The sequence below is a fragment of the Bubalus bubalis genome, chromosome 1, assembly GCF_019923935.1.
Source record: "Bubalus bubalis isolate 160015118507 breed Murrah chromosome 1, NDDB_SH_1, whole genome shotgun sequence".
Lineage (NCBI taxonomy): Eukaryota > Metazoa > Chordata > Mammalia > Artiodactyla > Bovidae > Bubalus > Bubalus bubalis.
In genome coordinates this window covers 48,367,821-48,391,580 of record NC_059157.1, presented here as the reverse complement: position 1 = coordinate 48,391,580, position 23,760 = coordinate 48,367,821, and the positions used below count along the sequence as shown (strand labels likewise).

The 23,760-nt window shown below is 49.3% G+C and overlaps 1 protein-coding gene across 3 annotated transcripts in view; it reads right to left on the bottom strand.

The window, feature by feature from the left end:
- URB1 (URB1 ribosome biogenesis homolog) overlaps window positions 1-23,760 on the bottom strand; it is a 79,086-nt gene that overhangs the window by 13,842 nt on the left and 41,484 nt on the right. For 2 of the 3 annotated variants that reach the window (XM_044939618.2, XM_045164956.1), the window contains exons 21-30: window positions 23,439-23,618; window positions 21,161-22,019; window positions 20,109-20,310; window positions 19,267-19,450; window positions 15,969-16,027; window positions 14,240-14,433; window positions 9,815-10,003; window positions 9,388-9,451; window positions 7,201-7,372; window positions 6,711-6,813 (exon numbers count right to left, since the gene is read on the bottom strand). In XM_044939618.2, the coding sequence (XP_044795553.2) occupies window positions 6,711-6,813; window positions 7,201-7,372; window positions 9,388-9,451; window positions 9,815-10,003; window positions 14,240-14,433; window positions 15,969-16,027; window positions 19,267-19,450; window positions 20,109-20,310; window positions 21,161-22,019; window positions 23,439-23,618 (2,206 nt within the window). The remainder of the gene's footprint in view (window positions 1-6,710; window positions 6,814-7,200; window positions 7,373-9,387; window positions 9,452-9,814; window positions 10,004-14,239; window positions 14,434-15,968; window positions 16,028-19,266; window positions 19,451-20,108; window positions 20,311-21,160; window positions 22,020-23,438; window positions 23,619-23,760) is intronic. The other variant, XM_006044815.4, reaches the window with a different exon arrangement.

Below are 23,760 nucleotides of genomic sequence, written 5' to 3'. Positions count from 1 at the left end.
AAGTAAGCCCGAGAGAGAGAAATAACACATGATATTGCCCATATGCGGAGAAGGCAATGGCACCCCGCTCCAGTCCTCTTGCCTGGAAAATCCCATGGATGGAGGAGCCTGGTAGGCTGCAGTCCATGGGGTCCCTGAGGGTTGGACACGACTGGGTGGCTTCGCTTTCACTTTTCACTTTCATGCATTGGAGAAGGAAATGGCAACCCAGTCCAGTGTTCCTTGCCTGGAGAATCCAGGGACGGGGAGCCTGGTGGCTGCCATCTATGGGGTCACACAGAGTCGGACATGACTAAAGTGACTTAGCATAGCATTGCCTATATGTGGAATCTTTAAAAAAAAAATAAACTTCTTTATGGTTACCAAAGGACCAGGGAGGAGAAATAAATTAGGAGTATGGAATTAACATACATGCACTACTACATGAGGGAAAAAAAGGCCTACCTTATAGCCCAAAGAACTATACTCAATATTTTGTAATAACCTATAAGGGAAAATAATAGATATATTCTTATATAACTGAATCATTTTGCTGTATACCTGAAGCTAACACAACACTGTAAATTAACTATACTTCAACAAAACAAACAAAAAAGAAAAATGTACTAGATAAGCTGATCAGAAGATTAGACACTGCAGAAAAAAAGATCTGTGAACTTGAAGACACAAAAGAATTTAACCAGACTGAAACATAGAGAAACACAGAGAGAAAACAGAATTCTAAAAACATGAGCATTTGTGGGACGATTTCAAGCAGGCTAATCCATGTGGAAGTGGAGTCCCTGAAAATGAAGAAATAATGGCCAAAACTCTTCCAAACTTGAAAAACTACAAACCTACAGGACCAAGACAATAAAAAAATAAATAAATAAAATTATACCCAAGTTTATCATAATCAAATTGCTTGAAAACAATGATTAAAAAAAATCTTAAAAGTGGTCTCAAAACACAAAGAGGAGCAGAGATAAGAACGGCAGCAGATTTCCTGTTAGAAACAATGCAATCTAGAATCAAGGCGTCAACATCTTTAACACACAATAAGAAAAAAACTTGTCAACCTAGAACTTTATACCCCATGAAAATCTTTCAGAAGTTAAGATGTTTTAAAAGCTGAAAGAATGGATCACCGACAGCCATGAACGTCAAGAATTCTTAAAAGAAGTGTTTTGGGAAGAAGGAAAATGAGAGAATATGGAAATTAAAGAATGAAGAGAACACGAAATGATGACTATGGGATAAACAAAAACATTTAAATCCCTTTAAAAGGTGATTGACAGTTTGAAGCAAAAATAACCACATATTGTGAGATCTTTAACGTATGGACGGAAACGTATGACACTTACAGCATGAGAGCAGGAGGGAAGAGAGACTATTCTAAGGCGCTTCTGCCGCCCACGAAGGCTATAATGGCACTTGAAGGTAAACCACAATACACTGAATGTGTATATAATAAACCCAAGCAACCAACACACACACACACGTACACACACTCACAAGCACACAAACTAATTACTGCTAAAAGTCAATAAATGAAGTGGAATCAGATCAATAATCAACATTAAATGGTATTTACATTCCAATTAAAAAGCATTGCTTCATGGCAAATAGATGGGGAAAAAAAAAGGAAACAGCGACAGACTTTATTTTTTTGGGCCCCAAAATCACTGTGGATGGTGACTGCAGCCATAAAATTAAAAGACATGACCGAGACTGAGTAACAGTAACATGGTCAGACTAGATGAAAAAACAAAACCCAGTGTCTGCTGTCTACAAGAAACCACTTTTAATCTCAAGATGCAGATTTTATGTAACAGGATGGAGCAGCGATCATTTTGAAACGTATAGAAACATCAAATCATTACGTTATGCACCAGGAACTAATAATGCTGTAGGTCAACTACAGTTGAAAAACAACAAACAAACAAACCCAGAGCAAGAGATCAGATTTGTGGCTACCAGACGCCAAGGGACAGGAGGGAAAAGTGATGAAGGGAGTCAAAACATACAAACTCCCAACTATAATAAATAAGTACTAGGGATATAACGCACAATACAATAAATTTAATTAACACTGCTGCTAAGTCGCTTCAGTCGTGTCCGACTCTGTGCGACCCCATAGATGGCAGCCCACCAGGCTCCCCGTCCCTGGGATTCTCCAGGCAAGAACACTGGAGTGGGTTGCCATTTCCTTCTCCAATGCATGAAAGTGAAAAGTGAAAGTGAAGTCGCTCAGTCGTGTCCAGCCCTCAGTGACCCCATGGACTGCAGCCTTCCAGGCTCCTCCGTCCATGGGATTTTCCAGGCAAGAGTACTGGAGTGGGGTGCCATTGCCTTCTCCATAATTAACACTATTGTATGCCATATATGAAAGTTGGTAAGAGAGTAAATGCTGAATTCTCAGCACAAGGAAAACATTTTTAAATATTTCTTTAATTTTATTGTATATGAGGTGTTGGATGCTCACTCAACTGACTGTCGTAATCATTTCATGATGTGTGTTAAGTCAAATCATTATGTTGAATATCTTACATTTATACAGTGCTGATGTCAATTATATCTCAGTAAAACTGGAAGGAAAAAAAAATAAAAGGAAAAAGAATAATTAGAAGACTCTTCTGCTCTAACAGCTTCCAGACTAACTTTTCTCATTTCTAACAAGTGACTACTTCTGATGGGAGGGGGGAAAATTTCCAAAAGCTTTACAAAGCATCAAACTGAGGGATAAAATTATACTATTTTGGGGAAGATGAGATATATTTAAGATACACCTACATACCTATTGATACATAATAAAAACACATAAATAGAATAAGTTTGAGGAAGAGAACATTCTAAACATTTAATAGTAAACTCACTAAAAATAGCTAGTATTTAGCAGTAATCACGGACACTTTAAAGACAAAAGGATTTTCCATATGTCCATGAGGAAAAGTCAGTTTCATGTTCTGTGGGATCTGCTATTCTCTGGAAGTCTTGGCTTTGTAAAACGTATGGAAAAGAGCTGCCCCTTGAGAGTTGAAAATATAAAAGGTGATCAAAAAACAGTTAGAAATACCAGTTGTTTGTTTAAGAACCTCAAAAATAGCAATTTCCCCTGATGACAACAAATTTGTCCTGGCTTAATCAGGACAATTATCAAGGATTAAAATGCAAAGCAGTCCACGTCTAAGGGGTTCAGTGGCAGCGCAGCGGTGCGGGCAGAGCCTCAGGAGCTTTCCTCACACCTCCCCTCACAGCACCTCCTGGAGGCGGCCTGGCCAGGAAGGCGCGTCCCAGGGAGGGTCCACCGAGGCCCTGTCCACGGCCCTAGAGAGAACCGCACAGGGGCCTCCCTGTTCTGTGAAACAGCGACTGAAGGGCTCGGCCTGGTTCTCCTGGGGACAAGCATTTGCTGTGTGACGTTTGTCACTGCCAAAAGGCTGGCCCTACTTCTCAGCCAAGGACTCAAAGGAGAGACGCGGCAAGGTTAAGGAAACAGGTTCCCGTTTTCAGCAAAGGGTTGACACGCAATGCTGAGACTGGTTCTCTCAAGCCTGGCCACCACACCAAAAACCAACCACACACGCAATTTAGGATTACAAAATGTTCGGCAACACTTGGACCCCAGTGCCACCTCGGGAAACAAAAACATGCGTGAAAAACTCCTGCCACACATGGCATGGATGAAGCTCACAAATGCAATGTGGGTAAATGGAGCTTCTACAAAAGAGGGTGTTTAATGTCATTTAAATAAACTTCAAATGTAGGACACTGGCCCCTACTGAGGGGGAAGGGGTCCTGGCCAGCAAGGGGCCTGGGGGGCTGTGGACTATGTTCTGTTCCTTGATCTGACTGGGTTTTTTTTCCCCCAACTCATACATACATAATATGACCTGTATGGGTTTCTATATATCACACTTCAATAAAAGTTTATTTAAAACATTGTTCATGGTCACTTATCCACCAGGGCAAAAGTAAATGCAATAATAACTTAACAAAAATAACAATATGAAAAAAAGATTGATGACTTAATTCAACCACAATAAGCCTTTGGCCATTATAAATGCTGCTCACAGACTTCCATTTTATCCAACTTGTCCCTTTACCGCTAGTTTCCCCTCCTGATGAATTCGTATGCTTCCCTGTATCAGATGATAAAAATTTGTTTAAAATATTCTGCTTCCATTTTGTTGTTGTTGTTGTTCTGGATTATAAGCAAGTAGCCCAGAGCAAAATGTAACGATCTAGTTTTTCTTGGTGTGCTTGGTTTGCATTTCTATTTGCCTATCTATTTCTACACTTTTTTAAAAATTCTACTTTAATGTGAATGATCGTAGTGTAACCGGTATTTTAAGCTAGCGCAAATCCTTTCTGGTAGACATGATCTGCAAATGTTTGCAAATGTTATAACAATAAAATGTAAAAGGGGCTGTATTTCCCTAACTTGAAAGAGCATTTACTAGTTACCTCTCTTCACAAAAGGCCTTTCAGATCCTGTCCTTCCCCTACCCTCCTTTGCCCCAAAAGGGCAATATTCAAGATCCTGAGAACAACAGTCCTGATTTTACTATTTCTCTATTAAAGTGTTTTCCAAGCCTCTACCTTCTGCCTCCTAAATGCTCTATTGAAAGGCAGGGCAACAAACTAAATGACTTGCAGTAATTCACTGAAGTTGCATCATATTTTTAGACTGTGGAAAATCTATTTTCATATTTGATGAGAAACAGACTTAGCCGGCACAGCCAAAGCATGGGGGAATCAAAGAGCGTAGTAGACGTGGCTCCCCCAGTCACTGGTAATAGTCACCACTGGCCATCATCATCACTTGACACGCACACTTGCTCTCTTGCAAAGAAGATTCAGCTCAGCCACAGAACCTGGTGTCCAAGGCAGGGGTTTGCTCTGAGAACACAGCCCTCTCATTCTTCTGTGAGGAACTGAAGGGCAGTGGTGGAGGATCAGCAAATCTGGTCACAAGGAGCAACATTTGAGTATAAAAAGATGTCAAGTTTAGGAAATTCCCCAGTGGTCCAGTGGTTATAGACTCAGAGCTTTCACTGCGTGGGCCCAGGGTTCAAACCCTAGGTGGGGAACTAAGATCCCACAAGCTGCATGGCCGGGGAGGGGGGTGGGGCGCGGGAAGATATCAAATTTAAAAAAGGAGAACATAAGAGTGATCAGTGAGGCACGGTCTCTCAGGGCACCTAATCTATGCGGCCATGGCAACCAGGAGGTAGATGTCAGGGACCCTCTCAGGCAGCACAATGACTGGTCCCCACGATGCATCAGAGGGAGCCTATCACAGCAGATGGATGAGGCTCCCGCTTGGGGCCACGTGAAGAGGGTAACGACCACGCGTGCCCTCCCAGCCAGGAAGTGTCAGTGCAAGGGAGCCGGGACTCCCCTGGCTGGTGGCCACTGGGAGAAGGGATGGGGAGGAGAGATGGTGGATTGACAAATGGGGGGCTGGATCAGAACATCTGCAGGCAAATCAATGTGGCTGAACCTACACTCCACACCTTATACAAAAATTAACTCAAAAGAGGCCACAGACTCAAATATAAAGGCTACAACGATGAAACTTTCAGAAATAAACATGGGAGAAATTCTTTGGGATGGAGGGATGGGCAAAGAGTTCTTAAGACTTGACACCAAAAGCTTGACCCATAAAAGGGAAAACAGATAAACTAGACCTCATCAAAACTGAAGACTTCTGCTCTTTGAAGAAGGGTGTTAAGAAGGTGAAAAGATAAGCTTACACACTGGGAGAAAATATTTGCAAACCACATATCAAACAAAGGACTCATACCTACAATATATAAAGAACCCTCAAGACCCAACAGTAAAAACAAATAAAACCCATCAGGATAAATGGGCAAAAGACATGAATTGACATTTCACCAAAAAAGATTATAGATGGCAAGTAAGTCATAAGATGTTCAACATCATTAGCTATTAGGAAAATGCAAATACACACCATACTGAGATAGCATTACACACCAATTGTTGACAAAATGCCCCACACGAGCAGACCCGACCAGCCTGGGAATCAGACCCCCGTGTTCACCAGTGTGCACCTGGACATGCTTCTGTTCTTTCTCTCTCCCCGACCCATTTACCTACGAAGATTCCCACCCTCAGGGTAGCAGATACAAAAGGCATTTCACAGATACACTTAAACCAAGAGAAAGCCAACCTTAGCAGGCTCTCACTCATTGTCAAAGACAAAATCTCTCATTTCAGTGAGAACTCAGCAAAGGCTCTTGCCATTACAATTAGGAAAACATGAAAGACACACCCAGATTTTTAAATTATAATTAAAAACAACAACAGTGTATTCAAAACATTAACTGTTACTTTGCTGAAAATCACTGGAAGGAAAAAGGTGAGAAGGCAGTTGAAGATCCTTCAAGAATTATTTTCAAGATTCAGGTCCTAATCTGGTAATTATGCGGGATTCCCAGGTGGCACAACAGTAAAGAATTTGCCGGCCAATGAGACAGACACAGGAGACACAGGTTCAATCCCTGATCAGGAAGATCCCCTGGAGGAGGAAATGGCAACCCACTCTAGTCTTCTTGCCTGGGGAATCCCATGGACAGAGGAGCCTGGTGGGTTACAGTCGACGGGGTTGCCAAGAATCAGACACGACTGAGTGACTAGGCACACACGCGCTGGTACTTAGTGTAAAAATCATGCCCCCTCCACCCACTCTGGAAGACTGCAGTTACCTGGCCTGGTCAGTTCACTGAAGAGATGAAGGAGGAAACAGGGGTCATAAAGGTCCCCGAGATCCACCGTGCTCCGGTCTCTAAATATCGGCTCCTGTGCGTCCTGAAACAGCCCGAGACAGACAGAAACCTGCAGGTCAGCCTCGTAAATGTGACACCACGTGGATATCTGCCCACTATCACTTAGAGTTCAAATTATTTTGAATATTCAAGTGCACTAAAAAAAATGTTTCTATACAAAACAACAAACAGGGCTTGTACGTGAAATGATACCTTTGATATTTGCTTTGTGGAAAGAAGTTATAAATGAAGTTAAGTGTGGCCAGTGCCGACAACTGATGAAGCTGGCTTATGGGTATATGGGTTCTGTCTCTATACCTTTGTAAATGGTTCCAGTCTTACTTATAAAAAGTCAACAATCACAAGCAAAACAGCACTCATATTTCACAGAGGCTAAAGCCAGATGGCTCCGCCCTGGGGCCCCCCGCACCTCGGGGGGCAGCAGCCTCCGGTTCTGGGGGAAGTGGAGGATGGTCTTCATCATGCGGTCGCGATCCAGCAGGCGGAGGATGTCCCCGACGCTCGGCTGCTGCCATAGCGACTTGCCCAGGCTCCGGCACGTCTTCTGATGCTCCACGGCCGCTGGGCCCCACAGCAGTACCCTAGGGCCGGCGGTCACAGAGGTGATGATGGTGATGGTGGTGGAGACCACTGTGGGCAGCTTTGTTGGGCAGCTGACATGCCAGGTGTAAGATGTTCTATCCCCATCATAATGTAGGGGGAGGTGGGAGTGATGGAGAGGCTGATGACAATAAGGGTGGGGGTGACACTGTTGGGGATGATGGGAGGCCAACGCTTGTGGAGGGGCTATGATGTGCCAGGCCCTCGTCTAAGTCTGTGTATTAATCCACTTAATCTGCACAAGAATCCTATAAGTCAAAGTTGCTCAGTCGTGTCCGACTCTGTACAACCCCATTCTTATACAGTCCATGGAATCCTCTAGGTCAGAATACTGAAGTGGGTCGCCATTCCCTTCTCCAGGGGATCTTCCCAACCCAGGGATCGAACCAAGTCTCCTGCATTGCAGGCAGATTCTTTTCTAGCTGAACCACCAGGGAAGCCCAAGAATACTGGAGGGGGTAGCCTATCCCTTCTCCAGCAGATCTTCCCTACCCAGGAATCAAACCAGGGTCTCCTGCCTTGCAGGCGGATTCTTTACCAACTGAGCTATGTGGAGGGCCCAGGAATCCCACGAGGTAGGTACTATTATCATCCGTATTGTGGGAAAAGAGACACAGAGAAGATCTGGAAAGTTGGTCAGCTGGTCCCCTGCCCAGCTGGTAAGTGGCAGAGCAGGAATTCAATTCTGGAGAGTCTGGGCTGAACATAGTGGCAGAATCCTGGCAGTTCGATGATGCTCTACTTATATAAACCCTTCCCCGTTCCCACACAGCCGTGAGCAGACCAGGTGCACTCACACAGCCTGTGAGCCATCCCCACCTCTAGGGTCCCCCATCTCTACTTTTCACACCACCGGTTGTGATGGAAACTGCCCAGTGAGGTCACCTTGCCTTCCTCTTGGAAAGTGACCGAACCCATTTGCACCCGGGGGCACCCTTGTGGACTTTGTGACCTGAGAGGGGTTTTCTGATGCCGAGGGGTGGATGGGTGGACGGCTCGCTCATCACCATGAGTGAAACCACTCCTGTTTTCTCTCCTCTCCCTCATGTACCCAAAAAGTTTTAGTTTTAGTCCAGAAAGAATACAACCGATATAGCACCAACTGCAAGGCTAGCAAGAGGGTGAGGCTGTGGGGTGGGGGGAAGGAGAATGTTTATTCACGACCTGGGTGCTCTGAAGATGCAGAAAAGGGTTTGTTTGTTTTTTTTAACTGTTTGTTGTCCTTTTTTGGGGGGGGGGGGATGGGCAGTGGGGGTGGTTAATACATCTTTAATCTTAAAAAAAAAGTATTCTAGAAGGGAAATATTTTTTCCCCTTCCCTGCAGAGTTCTCCTGAACTATTTTTCTTGGCCCAGTCAGCTAACTTCCTGTCTCAGTACACAGAGCTCTTCCTTTGTACTGGGCAGAGGCTGGGGTGCTGGTCTCAAACTAAGGAGACAAGAGACCAGGGCAGCGAAAGAGGACCTAAGACGCTGCCTACGAACAGCTGAGCCCCGGGCCCTGGGGAGCTGGGCTCAAAGCTGCGCTGGCCAAGGAGCAAGCAGCCCCTGGGAACCCGGGAGAGACAGACAGACACAGACAGACAGAGAGAAAGACTGACAGAAAAGAGACAGACACCACACACGTGCGCACACACAGATGGGCAGGAGAGTGGAATAAACACCCAGCCAGCACGCCCCACTCCTCCCCACACCCATACCCAAGTCCTTCCGACCTAAAGGCCAGCACGAAGCGAAAAGCGTTCAGAAAAATCAGCTAAACGACCCCTGAGTCGGGAGGGAGACACACACGGTCGGCCAGCGGGGCGCCTGGCGCACACAGGCCCGGCTGTCGGTGGCCGTCCTCACGGGCAGAGGGCAGAGCAGGCCCGCCGGCACTGCAGAGCGAGCAGAGGGGTGCCCCGCCTGCGTTTACCCCCCGAGGCTGGCCCAGGTGTGCAGCGCCCTGTGCAGGGCCTTCAGGATCTGCTGCTTGAAATCGCCAGCCCGGCACCCACCTGAAGCTGACGAGGCTGTGCTTGTTCTGTTCGTAGGCCCGGAGGAGAAGTAAGATCTTCTGGTCTGAAATCAGTTGAGGGTCAGTTTACAAAGCCTCCTGGTGGCTCTCCTCGAGGCCTCCCATATACTTGTGGCAACAGCAGCCTGTGCCCATACCCCGAAGCCACACCCCCTGGTCCCTGCAGCCCCAGGTCACAGCACTTGGTCCCCACATTCCTGGGTCCCACCCCTCGATCCTGACACTCTCCTGAGTCACAGCGCCCTGTCCCACAGCCCCAGGTCCCACCCCCTGGTCCCCACTCCCTCCTGGGTCCCACCCCTGGTCCCCACACTCTCCTGGGTCCCACCCCCGGTCCCCACACCTTCCTGGGTCCCACCCCCGGTCCCCACACCCTCCTGGGTCCCACCCCCCATCCCCACACTCACCCAGGATGCTGAGTGAGGCACCATAGGCCCCGAGGAGCACTGCGAAGTGGCTGCTCGCACAGACAGAGGGGCACAGCCGCACCACCACCGCCATCAGGTCCACCAGCGCTTCTGGAAGAAAACACCTCGGAGCTGCCCAGCAGTGCAGGGCTGCACAGGCGCAGAGTCCCAGCAGAAGAGGAAGTGCTTCTGGGAACATAAATGCTTGAGATACCCTTCTCTGGACAACACTGGGCTGAGAACCGCACCTAGTCCTTCCCTACATTTTCTTTTTTTAAAAAAATAAAAACACGTTGACAACCATCTCCCTCCCTTTGGTACCAGCCTGTCCTCAGTCTCCCCCCAAACTTTGAGCCAACAGATTTAAAAGCCTAAACCTTTTTCTCCATGATTGTGTTACCAAAGGCTCTAGTATTTGTACTCTTGCTGGGAGAGGGGGAGAGCCCTTGACTCCTCTACCGACTGCACTAGGACGGTGTGAGGGCACAGTGACAGGGCGCTGAGGGCAGCCCCCAGGCCAGCAGGGCCAACACGCTCCTGCAGGGCAGTGCACAAATGACTCCAGAGACAACGAAGGGGTGCAGCCAAAGCAAAAACAACACCCGGCTGTGGGTGCGACTGGTGATACAAGCAAGGTCCGATGCTGTAAAGAGCAATGTTGCATAGGAACCTGGAATGTCAGGTCCATGAATCAAGGCAAATTGGAAGTGGTCAAACAGGAGATGGCAAGAGTGAACGTCAACATTCTAGGAATCAGCGAACTAAAATGGACTGGAATGGGTGAATTTAACTCAGATGACCATTATATCTACTACTGCAGGCGGGAATCCCTCAGCAGAAATGGAGTAGCCATCATGGTCAACAAAAGAGTTCGAAATGCAGTACTTGGATGCAATCTCAAAAACGACAGAATGATCTCTCTTCATTTGCAAGGCAAACCATTCAATATCACAGTAATCCAAGTCTATGCCCCAACCAGTAATGCTGAAGAAGCCAAAGTTGAACAGTTCTATGAAGACCTATAAGACGTTTTAGAACTAACACCCAAAAAAGACGTCCTTTTCATTATAGGGGACTGGAATGCAAAACTAGGAAGTCAAGAAACACCTGCAATAACAGGCAAATTTGGCCTCGGAAAATGGAATGAAGCAGGGCAAAGGCTAATACAGTTTTGCCAAGAAAATGCACTGGTCATAGCAAACACCCTCTTCCAACAACACAAGAGAAGACTCTACACATGGACATCACCAGATGGTCAACACAGAAATCAGATTGATTATATTCTTTGCAGCCAAAGATGGAGAAGCTCTATACAGTCAGCAAAAACAAGATCGGGAGCTGACTGTGGCTCAGATCAGGAACTCCTTATCGCCAAATTCAGACTTAAATTGAAGAAAGTAGGGAAAACCACTAGACCATTCAGGTATGACCTAAATCAAATCCCTTATGATTATACAGTGGAAGTGAGAAATAGATTTAAGGGACTAGATCTGATAGACCGAGTGCCTGATGATCTATGGATGGAGGTTCGTGACACTGTACAGGAGACAGGGATCAAGACCATCCCCAAGAAAAAGAAATGCAAAAAAGCAAAATGGCTGTCTGGGGAGGCCTTACAAATAGCTGTGAAAAGAAGAGAAGCAAAAAGCAAAGGAGAAAAGGAAAGATATAAGCATCTGAATGCAGAGTTCCAAAGAATAGCAAGAAGAGATAAGAAAGCCTTTTTCAGCGATCAATGCAAAGAAATAGAGGAAAACAACAGAATGGGAAAGACTAAAGATCTAGAGATCTCTTCAAGAAAATTAGAGATACCAAAGGAACATTTCATGCAAAGATGGGTTTGATAAAGGACAGAAATGGTATGGACTTAACAGAAGCAGAAGATATTAAGAAGAGGTGGCAAGAACACACAGAAGAACTATACAAAGAAGATCTTCATGACCCAGATAATCACAATGGTGTGATCACTGACCTAGAGCCAGACATCCTGGAATGTGAAGTCAAGTGGGCCTTAGAAAGCGTCACTACGAACAAAGCTAGTGGAGGTGATGGAATTCCAGTTGAGCTGTTTCAAATCCTGAAAGACGATGCTGTGAAAGTGCTGCACTCAATATGTCAGCAAATTTGGAAAACTCAGCAGTGGCCACAGGACTGGAAAAGGTCAGTTTTCATTCCAATCCCAAAGAAAGGCAATGCCAAAGAATGCTCAAACTACCACACAATTGCACTCATCTCACACGCTAGTAAAGTAATGCTCAAAATTCTCCAAGCCAGGCTTCAGCCACATGTGAACCATGAACTTCCTATTGTTCAAGCTGGTTTTAGAAAAGGCAGAGGAACCAGAGATCAAATTGCCAACATCCACTGGATCATCAAAAAAGCAAAAGAGTTCCAGAAAAACATCTATTTCTGCTTATTGACTATGCCAAAGCCTTTGACTGTGTGGATCACAATAAACTGTGGAAAATTCTGAAAGAGATGGGAATACCGGACCACCTGATCTGCCTCTTGAGAAACCTGTATGCAGATCAGGAAGCAACAGTTAGAATTGGACATGGAACAACAGACTGGTTCCAAATGGGAAAAGGAGTACATCAAGGCTGTATATTCTCACCCTGCTTATTTAACTTCTATGCAGAGTACATCATGAGAAACGCTGGGCTGGAGGAAGCACAAGCTGGACTCAAGATTGCCGGGAGAAATATCAATAACCTCAGATATGCAGATGACACCACCCTTATGGCAGAAAGTGAAGAGGAACTCAAAAGCCTCTTGATGAAAGTGAAAGAGGAGAGTGAAAAAGTGGCTTAAAGCTCAACATTCAGAAAACGAAGATCATGGCATCTGGTCCCATCACTTCATGGGAAATAGATGGGGAAACAGTGGAAACAGTGTCAGACTTTATTTTTCTGGGCTCCAAAATCACTGCAGATGGTGACTGCAGCCATGAAATTAAAAGACGCTTACTCCTTGGAAGGAAAGTTATGACCAACCTAGATAGCATATTCAAAACCAAAGACATTACTTTGCCAACAAAGGTCCGTCTAGTCAAGGCTATGGTTTTTCCAGTGGTCATGTATGGATGTGAGAGTTGGACTGTGAAGAAAGCTGAGCGCGGAAGGATTGATGCTTTTGAACTGTGGTGTTGGAGAAGACTCTTGAGAGTCCCTTGGACTGCAAGGAGATCCAACCAGTCCATTCTAAAGATCAGTCCTGGGTGTTCTTTGGAAGGAATGATGCTAAAACTGAAACTCCAATACTTTGGCCACCTCATGTGAAGAGTTGACTCATTGGAAAAGACTCTGATGCCGGGAGGGATTGGGGGCAGGAGGAGAAGGGGACGACAGAGGACGAGATGGCTGGATGGCATTACCAACTCGATGGACATGAGTTTGAATGAACTCCGGGAATTGGTGATGGACAGGGAGGCCTGGCGAGCTGAGATTCATGGGGTCGCTAAGAGCTGGACACGACTGAGCGACTGAACTGAACTGAACTAAACACTAGTAACTTGGAAATGGTCCTCTCCAATTCAGCAGTTTATTACAGTTGGCTCTGCAGCGATCTCTCACACTTAGGAGATGTCAACTTGTCTCTAAACAACAGGGTGTGACTTCAGGTGGGCAGGACCCGTCAGACCTCTGCCATCTCCCACAGCCTTCACCATGCAAAGTAGGCGCTCAGTGAACTGGAAAGGAAGGAGCCGAAGCCGGGGCTGTAAGAGGCCCCAGCAGGGACTCATTGCCCTTGATCAGCGTTTCAGTCACCACATTAAGACATCTCACACAGATGAACAATTTCTCCCAGGGCAGACACCTCCTCCTAACTTTCCATAAGCCTCAAGTTTTAACACTCGCTCATGACATGGCAGAAGACCAGAAGACCTTAAACCTGACTCCTGTAAGCCAGAATAGGCTCTAAAAAGAGGTCTGTGTTTGCTATGTGAACCTGAAGTCAGAGGAAACCCTTCTAGAGCTTGAACCTGACAGAAACGAAATGTTCAGATTATTGTTGTCGTTTAGTTGCTCAGTCGTGTCTGACTCTTTGTGACCTCGTGGCCTGTAGCCTGCCAGGCTCCTCTGTCCATGGGATTTTCCAGGCAAGAATACTGGAGTGGGCTGCCAGTCCCTTCTCCAGGGCATCTTCCTCCTGCATTGGCAGGCAGATTCGTTACCACTGAGCACCTGGGGAAGACGTTCATGGGATCTTCCCAGTCCAGGGATCAAACCCGCGTCTCCTGCGTTGGCAGGTGGATCTTTTATCACTGAGCGACCCGGGAAGCCCACATGAAATGTTCGGATACTGCTTGGGCAACGCTTCCTCAGCTCTGAGAACATGTGGGCACTTAGCTCCAGTGCACAGCTAGCTTGATGGAATCGGAAAAGAAACTGTGTGTCTGGAGTGGGGTGTGGGGTGAGGAGGTACCTCTCACGGGGCTGTCTGCGGGCTCCTCCTCTGCGGTCCTCAGCAGGGTGGGCAGGAACAGGGAGTGCTGGGTGAGCATCATGTGGACCACCGAGAGCTGGGTGAGCTGCGAGCACGCGGGGCTTTCCGGGAGATACAACAGCTGCGTGGCAGCATGGAGGGCTTCCAAAAATGCGCGGTCCTGATACCGAAACCTAGGAGGCAAGAACCAAAGGGGAAACGGCACCAGAAACAATAAGAAAACCTTTTTTTCCCTCAGCATTTTATTAAGGAGATCACCTTTGAGGCCAAAGGTGAGAATCCTAGAGCGCACAGTCATTCACCATCACCCCGACAACCTGTCGCGCACCAAGCCGGCCCGCGTCACACGGAGCGCTTCTGAAACCAGGGCAGGACGGAGCTCGCTTCCCTTCCTGACAGTGCAGATGCCCAGCGAACTTCCTGCTTAGCTGAAATGCCAGGGGGCAGCCTGAATAAAGATGACCCTCAGCCCCCCTGCCAGGGCAGCCTCCTTCCTTCCTTTCAGCTCCTCAAAACACCCCTCTAACGGCTCAGAAGTTCTCATCTTAAATCCCGTCAGAACCAATGAAGGAAATGATAACATCACGCTCTGGAAAAGAAGGTTTCAGTCATATGTGAATATTGTTAAGAAGCACTGGGCACTCTGTGAGCATTCTAGAAACACAAAGTAACCAAAAACTTAAAGAAATGTGGCCAGGTCACAAAGGCAAGCCTCGGTTACCATTAACCTCCGACCTGCCTTCACTTATTTTCTTCTTAGTGTTTCTCCGTTTCAGATCGATGGGTATAATTAGGGAAATGAAAATTAGAGCCACAATGAGACACTGTTTCATGACTACCTGAGTGCCAAAAAGAAAGTCTGACTGCATGAACTGCTGCTGGTGAGCATGTGAGGACAAAATGAGCTTCCACTCTGTGTTATGACAAGAAAACCTTGGGGAACAAACAGAAAAATCTAGTAGAACTGAAGCTGTGCCCACAGTAAGAGCCAGTGAGTGCCCCCTCGCCCAGAAAAATCTGGCACGCGGGCACAAGGAGACATGAGACATTCACTGTCAGGACGGGAGAGAGGCGGGAAGGAGAGAGGGGAGGCTCCATCCATCAGCAGGGGACCAGCCAAATGAATGGGGCAGTCAGAAGACAGAATGCCCCCGGGCAGCGGGAAGGAATGACCGAGATCATCTCACGTACCAACGAGGGTCTCAACAAGGGTCACCCGAAAACGTCTGAGTGCACCAAAGGAATGGTAAATTGATACATCCGTGTACAATGTCAAACACAAAACACACTGTGGTTTGTTGTCTCGAGATATACTGACATGCAACCGAAGTGTTAAAAACACACACAGGGCCACGACAGAGCCAACCTCAGCACGACGACACGTGGACGAGGGAGGGAAGAGAGCCCGTGAGGACAGAGGAGACTGCCGCTCTTTACTACAGCTGGGTGCCACTATAGGACCCTCTGCACACCTCTGGCTTCTAAAAATACTTGGTTGTTTAAAGGCCGCCTGTCTCACCCTCGTTAGAAGCACACGCGTAGCACGGGGCAGGGCGTTTCCCTCCCCAGCACTGATGTCTCCTCCGTCCCAAACGAGAGCAGCACCACCTCCACCACCTCCTTTCTGCAATAACAGCTCCGACCCCACCCCGAGCAAAGACACTCACTGCCTTAACTGAGCCGCACCAACAAAACAAATTTGACTTACTTGAGTCCGGTCTTCACAAATTTCTGCCAATCACCAGGGTCAACTTCATTAAGTGAATTCTAGGAATAAAGTAAGTGAGAAATACATGTAGAATATCTGAATTAACTTAAAATAGAGGACATGAGATTTAAAATACAGCCCTTCAGTAAATATAGAATACAGTTACCGAAGCAATTCACAAAAGCAAGCAGTTCCTTCTTCCTTTGATTTTTTTAAATTGTTATTTCCACCAGTACTTCTGTCATTGTATTAGATACCTATGGTCACCAGTGACCGAAAGGAAATTCCCAAACAGTTCTGTAACTTCCCCTTCGTCCACCACGCCAAACAGCACTGACCGATTCGCAACACGCACACGGGTGTAGCCACATGTGACTGCTTAAACACGAGAGTGACCATCCACCCAGGGCAAGGCCGCTGCGCCCTAACAGGCCCGGCAGAGGCCCACAGCCCCTGCCGTGGAGACAGTCTCCAAACACGCTCCGTTATGTCACGCCACGAGAGTGGCTGCTCTGGCGGGGAGGGGACAGACCAGGAAGCACGAGAGAGCTTTCTGGAATGATGAAAACCCTGGGTAGGACTCTGGGGCGTAGCGGTGTGTACTTGCCAATGGTACACTACACACTTACAATCTTACATCGCACGAGATGAAGGCACACCTTGATTACAAGCAAGGGTCTATGGGGATGCTGTTGATAGCGGGGTGGCTGTGCACGTGTGGGGATGGAGCACCCAGGAGCTCTGTACTTCCTGCCCAATGGTGCTGTGAGCCTAAATCTGCTCTAAAAACTTTGAGTCTGTTAAAAAGGAGAGAGAGAAGAAAACGGCAAAGTGGGGGAGGGAGGGAGGTGTGCCCCGAGAACACAAATCTCTACAACGGCACAGCCCCGCACCCCTGCCTCCCCAGCTCGGCTCCTTCCAGGTCTCGGGGCTGCTCCTCCTCGCCCCTAGTTATGCTGTGTTGGGTTCCTGTGTGTCGTAAGTTCACAGTCCTGTAACACAACCCAGTAAGTCTGAAATGCAGGTTACAAACTCCAATACTTTGGCCACCTGATGCGAAGAGCTGACTCATTGGAAAAGACCCTGATGCTGGGAAAGATTGAGGGCGGGAGGAGAAGGGGACGACAGAGGATGAGATGGTTGGACGGCATCACCGACTCAGTGGAGATGAGTTTGAGTCAATTCCGGGAGTTGGGGATGGACAAGGAGGCCTGGCGTGCTGCAGTCCATGAGGTCGCAGAGTTGGACACGACTGAACTGAACTGAACTGAAAGTCCTTTAACAGAACTGCTCAGGCACTGCAGCTTGATCTACAATCTATGAATATATTTATCACACTTAAAACCTTCCAGCTGGGGCTCTTCTCCTGAGGATTCCCTTTTAAGTCTTGGGTTCAGCGGTGACACACCAGTCAAAGGCTCTACTTTTAACACAACTTTACACCATTCAATTCAGTTGCTCAGTCATGTCCGATTCTCTGTGACCCCATGGACTGCAACATGCCAGGCCTCCCTGTCTACCACCAACTCCCGGAGCTTGCTCGAACTCATGTCCGTTGAGTTGGTGATGCCATCCAACCACCTTATCCCCTGTCGTCCCCTTATCCTCCTGCCTTCAATCTTTCCCAGCATCAGGGTCTTTTCCCATGAGTCAGTTCTTCACATCAAGTGGCCAAAAGTATTGGAGTTTCACTTCAGCCTCAGTCCTTCCAATGAATATTCAGGACTGATTTCCCTTAGGATGGACTGTTTGGATCTCCTTGCAGTCCAAGGGACTCTCAAGAGTCTTCTGCAACACCACAGTTCAAAAGCATCAATTCTTTGGCACTCAGCTTTCTTTATAGTCCAACTCTTGCATCCATGCATGACCACTGGAAAAACCATAGCCTTGACTAGATGGACCTTTGTTTACACCATGGGTTGAGGAAAAGCTCACACACTAGCCTTTGGGATGTTAATTATTTCTGTGCAAAAATGTAACACTAAAAATGACAGAGAGTGAAGGCCCGAAACAGCTAAATAGTTCTAAATTTTATGAAAGCTCTAAACTCACAAAACCAGGAAGCTCACTGAACCCCAAGCACTGAAAACCTGACAAAACTGACACTAAGGCGTATCATCATCAAATTGTTTAAGCCATGTAAAAGAAAAAAAATCCTTGAAGAAGCTGGGGGGTGGGGGGAAGTTGTCATGTACAGCGAAACAGAGACAATAAGGAGAGATCTCTGGACTTCCCTGATAGCGCAGTGGGTAAGAATCCGCCTGCCACCGCAGGGATCACAGGTTCGATCCCTGGTCTGGGGAGATACATGTGCTGCAAGGCCTGTGCACCGCAGCAACTGAGTCTGCAAGTCGAGACTTCTGAGCCCTCGTGCCCTCAAGCCCACGCTCTGCAACAAGAGAAGCCACCGCAGCAAGAAGCCTGTGACCCGCGACTGGAGAGCGGCCCCCACTCACTGCCACTACAGAAAAAAACCTGTGCGCAGCAACAAAGATGCAGTGCGGCCAATAAATAATTACTTTTTTTAAATGAGAGGCTTCTCGTCAGAAATAAAGCACACCAGAAGACAGTAAAGCAACGCCTCTAAAATGCCTGACGGAAATGAAAAACGGTTAACCTGGAACCTTGTACCCAGGGAGACTCTTCCTAACTCATTCTGAGGCCACTGTTGCGCTGGGTTGCTCAGTCGTGTCCAACTCTTTGCGATCCCATGGACTGTAGCCTGCCAGGCTCCTCTGTCCATGGGATTCTCCAGGCAAGGGTACTGGGGTGGGGTGCCATGCCCTCCTCCAGGGGCTCTTCCCAACCTAGGGATTGAACCCAGGTCTCCCACATTGCAGGCCGCTATTACCTGGTCTCAAAGCCAGACAAGGATGTTACAAGAAAATAAAATTTTAAGCTTATACCCTTCATGGACAGATATACAAAAATTCTTAATAAAATATCAGCAAATCAAATCCAAGAGTACATAAAAATGGTAATATGTCATGACTGAGTAGGTTCAACCTAGGAATGCAAGGTTGGTTTAATGTTCAAAAATCAATTAATATTATTCAGCTTATTAACAGTCTAACACAAAACCAGATAACCATCTCAGGAGGTGCAACAAAAAAGCATTTTGACAAATCTCAACATTCATTTCTGACACAAGATGGCTCATCATTTCAGAGTTTGCCCTCCACCTGCCTTTCGAGGTTGAACTCATGCCCCCAGCTTAAATGTATCTGTAAACCTCGGTTTGTCTATCTCCCTTGTTCCCTTATGAATCTAACCAGGGTCCCTAATAAGAGATACCTACCAACCGTTCGTTAAACCTCTGCAGCATTTGCTTCTCCTGATCCTGGGTACCATCCTCCTGCTGGCCGCCACTGAAGGACGCAACTAGCCACTGCACACAGGCCTTCAGTAGAGTCTTTTTCCAGGCTTGCAGCTCTTCTGCTGACCCTTCCAGGACAGCTGAGACGGCGTCAGCCACGACCCAGCTGCAGCAGGAGACAAAAGTCCAGGGTTCGAGGCTTTTGATATAATCCAACATCACAACGGGCCCCAGCAGACAAACGCCCTGAGTCCCAGTCCCTACAACTAACTCCCCAGGCTCAGAAATCAGAGGCTTCGCCTGCCCCTTACTCAAATTTCAAAGATGTACCAGAACTTTATGACGAGGAGAAACACTATTAACACACCAGAAAAAGGATGTATTATCCAGACTCTGTCTAATCAAGCTATCTCAACCTCAGCACTATTGACATCTGGGGCCGGATAATTCTTTCTCTGGGGGAAGGGCCTGTCCTATGCATTACAGGATATTTAGCCGTACCCTTGGCCTCTGTCCTCTGGGAGCCAGAAGCTAGACTCTCCAGTCCCATATCGTGACAACAAAAAAATGTGAGACAATGCCAACTGTCCCCTGGAGTGGGCAAAATCACCCCTGATTGAGGACCACAACTCTAAGGGACTCAGAACCACCCACTTATGGACATGGACTCGCTCCAGCCAGGATGCTGTTTAGATGGGTTCTCAGAGGAACTGCCTCCTCACTGCTGACACAACCGCAGGGCAGCAACTTTCAGTTTCTTAAGCACAACAGGGAAGGGGAAGCTGGGACGGGAAGGGCCATCAGACAGGGCTGAGCTTCCATACCTCGTGTGACTGGCTGGAGTCTGCAGCAAGCTGGGCAAGCGGTCCATGAGGGCACGCAGGTCCTTGGCTCTGGCAAACGGGACCAGCTGGGCCAGGATCTGCTGTGGCAGGCCGGACTCGGGGGGCCCGTCGGCACTGAGAAGCCTGGTCTGCAGCGGCATCCACAGAGCCTTCCTCAAGACAGGAATGACAGCGGAGGAAGCTGGGGCGGAGACGAACGGGACAGGGGGTCGGACGCCACGGAGCACCAGAGCCAGCTCGGTGCTTTTGGAACCTTGTGACCTGGCTGAGGTCGCACTGGTGGCTCGAGGTGGGACCCTGGCAAGTTTTGATGCCATGGAAATTGACAGATGCTACACATCAGTCTCCCCTGAGAACCGGATGTTAAAACATTCAGCAGCACGCCACTGGCCACCTGTCAACACTCAATCCTCGCAGGGACTGTTCAGCCCTGTGGGCCCCAGCTCAAAGGTCATGATGAAATGATGAGCACTCAAGTCCTGAACTCACTGGCGAACAGGAGAGGAGCAGGGAGAACCACAGGCCATACAAGTGGAGGGGTTCTTACTTTGTAAGAACATTTTTTTGTCATCGATGATATCAAGCCGTGAGGCACAGAGGCAAAGCAGTGAGTGAAACGCCACTCATACATACTGGTCAAAAGGAATTAAACTGGGGTGATCATAAAGTGCCTCGAATCTGAGACCCAATGGGGGAAGAGAGAGCTGGGTGCAGCTGAATGGCTCCGCTCAGCAAGCTCAACCAATGTGCTGGACGGTGGGGAAAGGGGCAAAGGACCCTCACCCGAGGGAGCCCCTCTTCCCCTAGCGAGACCCAGAAGGAGTTGCTCCTTCCTTGGCCCCCCATGGCCACAGCTACTGCCCCAGCTTCCTCTGGGTAACTTGGAGTTGACTCCGGAGCTGGGGCAGACACCAGCAGGGAAACAGAGCTAAATCAAACCCTGGAATGTGAGGCTCCAGGGCTTAAGGGTGGACACACGGGGAGGAAGGGACAGGGTCCTCCCAGCTGCCCCCAGCCACCCCTTCCCGTACCTTCTGTGGGGCGTGTGAAGCACCCCTGCGTCCTGCCCTGCAGGTACACGTGGGCGATGGGGAGGAAGTCATCCGGGGCCTCCCGCAGGCAGAGTCTGGAGCCGGCCCGCTGGCACCAGCGCTCAAAGCGCAGCCGGTGCGGCCAGCTGTGCCGCAGGAGCAGGGCCGCCGTGGCCAGGGCCGCCGGCGTCCGCCGCGCCAGGCAGTCATCAAGCAGGGCCAGCCCAACCGCGGGGACCAGCGCCGGCTCTCTTTGCAGAGCTCCGAGCAGCACGGCGTCCAGCTCAGCCACGGCCAGCGCAGGCAGCAGAGCTGCCAGGCCCCGCACATACTCGGAGGCCCAGAGGGGCTCCCCGCTCTGTGACTGCTCCTGGCCGCGGCCGCTCAGCAGCTGGACCAGGGTCCTCCCGAGGGCGGTCAGCGGTCTCTCCTTCTGGAGGGGCTGGGTGGGTCGTTGGGCCACCAGGCGGGCCTCGGGCAGGCCCAGCAGGGCCAGGGTGACCTCCCGGAGCGGGGCGTCCTCCATGTAGGGGTGCAGCCCCCGCAGGGCCTCAAGCGGAGGGAGGAGGGTCTTCGGTGTCGACGTGGCCGAGCCGGCCCTCGGGCTGCGCAGCTCGCGGAGGACACTCTGGGTGACGGCCTCCGAGTACCTGGCCAGCAGGCCCAGCTGACCGAGGCTCCGCAGGGCCGGGGCACTGGCCACCAGCAGCGGAAGGATCCCCGAGCTGAGGCTGGCCGCCAGGAGCTTCACGAGCACCGGGCTGAGGGCATGTGGAGGGAGGGCCTGCCGCTCCAGGGCCAGGAACCAGCCCTCCAGCGTGGGGTGTCTGAGGATGGCCACCAGCACCTCCTCCAGCGTCTGGAACAGAGCCACAGGGCAGAGGCCTCAGCTGCTGCCCCACCAGGGGCTGCCCTCGAGCCGGATGGACGGCGGAGGGCAGCTTTCCTCAGCCACCCCCGGCCTCAAGCTCAATCTCCCCTGCCCTTCTTGGGGGGTGCCCACAGCACCCCAACCCAGACCCACTCAGAACTGTGACCCCACTGGGATGCACCTCCTCCCGGATGAGACCAAGGGGTCTGGATTGTAACTCAGTTGGTGCCCCTCTGCCTGAGACCAGCAGGAATCTGATGAATGGAGGCTGAATGAACTAAATGTGCAGAGAAACTGCTCTCCACAGTCACTCAGGCAGGCCGGGTCCACACAGAGATGCCAACATGCGATTATGATTCGTCGTCTTCTGGTCTCTCCCTAGCAGCCCTGCCCTCCTAAGTAAATCTGGGCAAGGGACGTGAGTACCACCTGACCACAGGGGCAGGGTGGCCTCCGCTGAGAAGAGACTCTGTGGCTGAGGGAGGTGGGCAGGGCTTACACGAGCCAGAACTGAAGGTGAGCCTGCGTTCACTCTCAGAAGGAGACTAGGCCCTCAGGGAACGAACTCTGACCCCAAGACTAGTTTAAACCACTGAGCAGAGAGCAGCCGAGCACGCTTTGCTGTATCAGAGAGGGATCTGATTCAGTCTTGCTGCACACGGTTCCTAGCCAAGGAGGCCACCCAGCCCCTGGGGGCAGAAATCTATTTTTCTCCTTATTTACTCTTCAGGGAAGGGAAGAGGAGCCTAGGAATTTGCCAACTGAGCTTTCCCAAGTAAAAACAGCAAAGTGCAGATTAGGAGTGCTGTGCCTGACGACTGGCTAACAGGTGGTCCTGCACCAACCCCGCCCCTGCCCCGCCCCAAAAGCCCCCTCGGAGACCAAAGCAAGGGAGCCCGGCATTTGATTATGAAATGAGGAACATGCCTGCTTCCTGAACCCCATATAACATCTCAAATGGCAAAGGGGTGAGAAAGACTTGGTCGGGCCTTAGGTAAGCAGCTGACTGCCGAGCCACCAACAAGAGAAGGAGGCTCACTTTTCTCGGGCAGAGTGGTCACCGGAAGTATTCACGATGGAGGGCCGCACCCCCTGCCCAGCCTTTACTCAATACAGGTTGCAACCCTTTACAAGGAAAAGATGCAGGCTGGGATCTGAGGATGCTCGGGGTGCACAGTGGGAGGGAAAAGTGTTCGCAGAAGGGGGTGTGAGCACCCAAAGTGAACGTGCCTCCCTCGGGATGGGGGTGGGGGCGCGGGTGGTGTTTAGTATCTCTAGTGGCCTCTGCTTTTCCCTGCTTCCCTGCAGTGAACAGGGGCTAGCTTCCAACCAGAATGGAGGGAAAACCAGCATCTATAACCTCCCAGGAGAAAGGCCAACAAGAAGGGGAAAGAAGGGTGGCCGAACCTTGTCGCTGGCCAGTTCCAGAGAGGCCACGGACTCCATGTCCACAAAGAGGTCGGACTCGGCCTGGGCGGCCTGGCACTTCTGCTGGTTCTGGGCGTCCAGCTGCTGGCAGTGGATGACCAGGCGCCGGAGGAGATCCAGGAGGAGCTGCAGCAGGGGTGGCCCCGCACTCCGGCCCAGCTGTGAGGCAAGACACATGACCCTCAGGCCTGGAAGGGCCGACACTCACCGCCAGGTCCCCCAGAGCAGATCGGGCGATGCTGCCAGAAACCAGGATCAAAGAGGGAGACGGGGCTCAAATGGCAACATCAACATCGAAGTC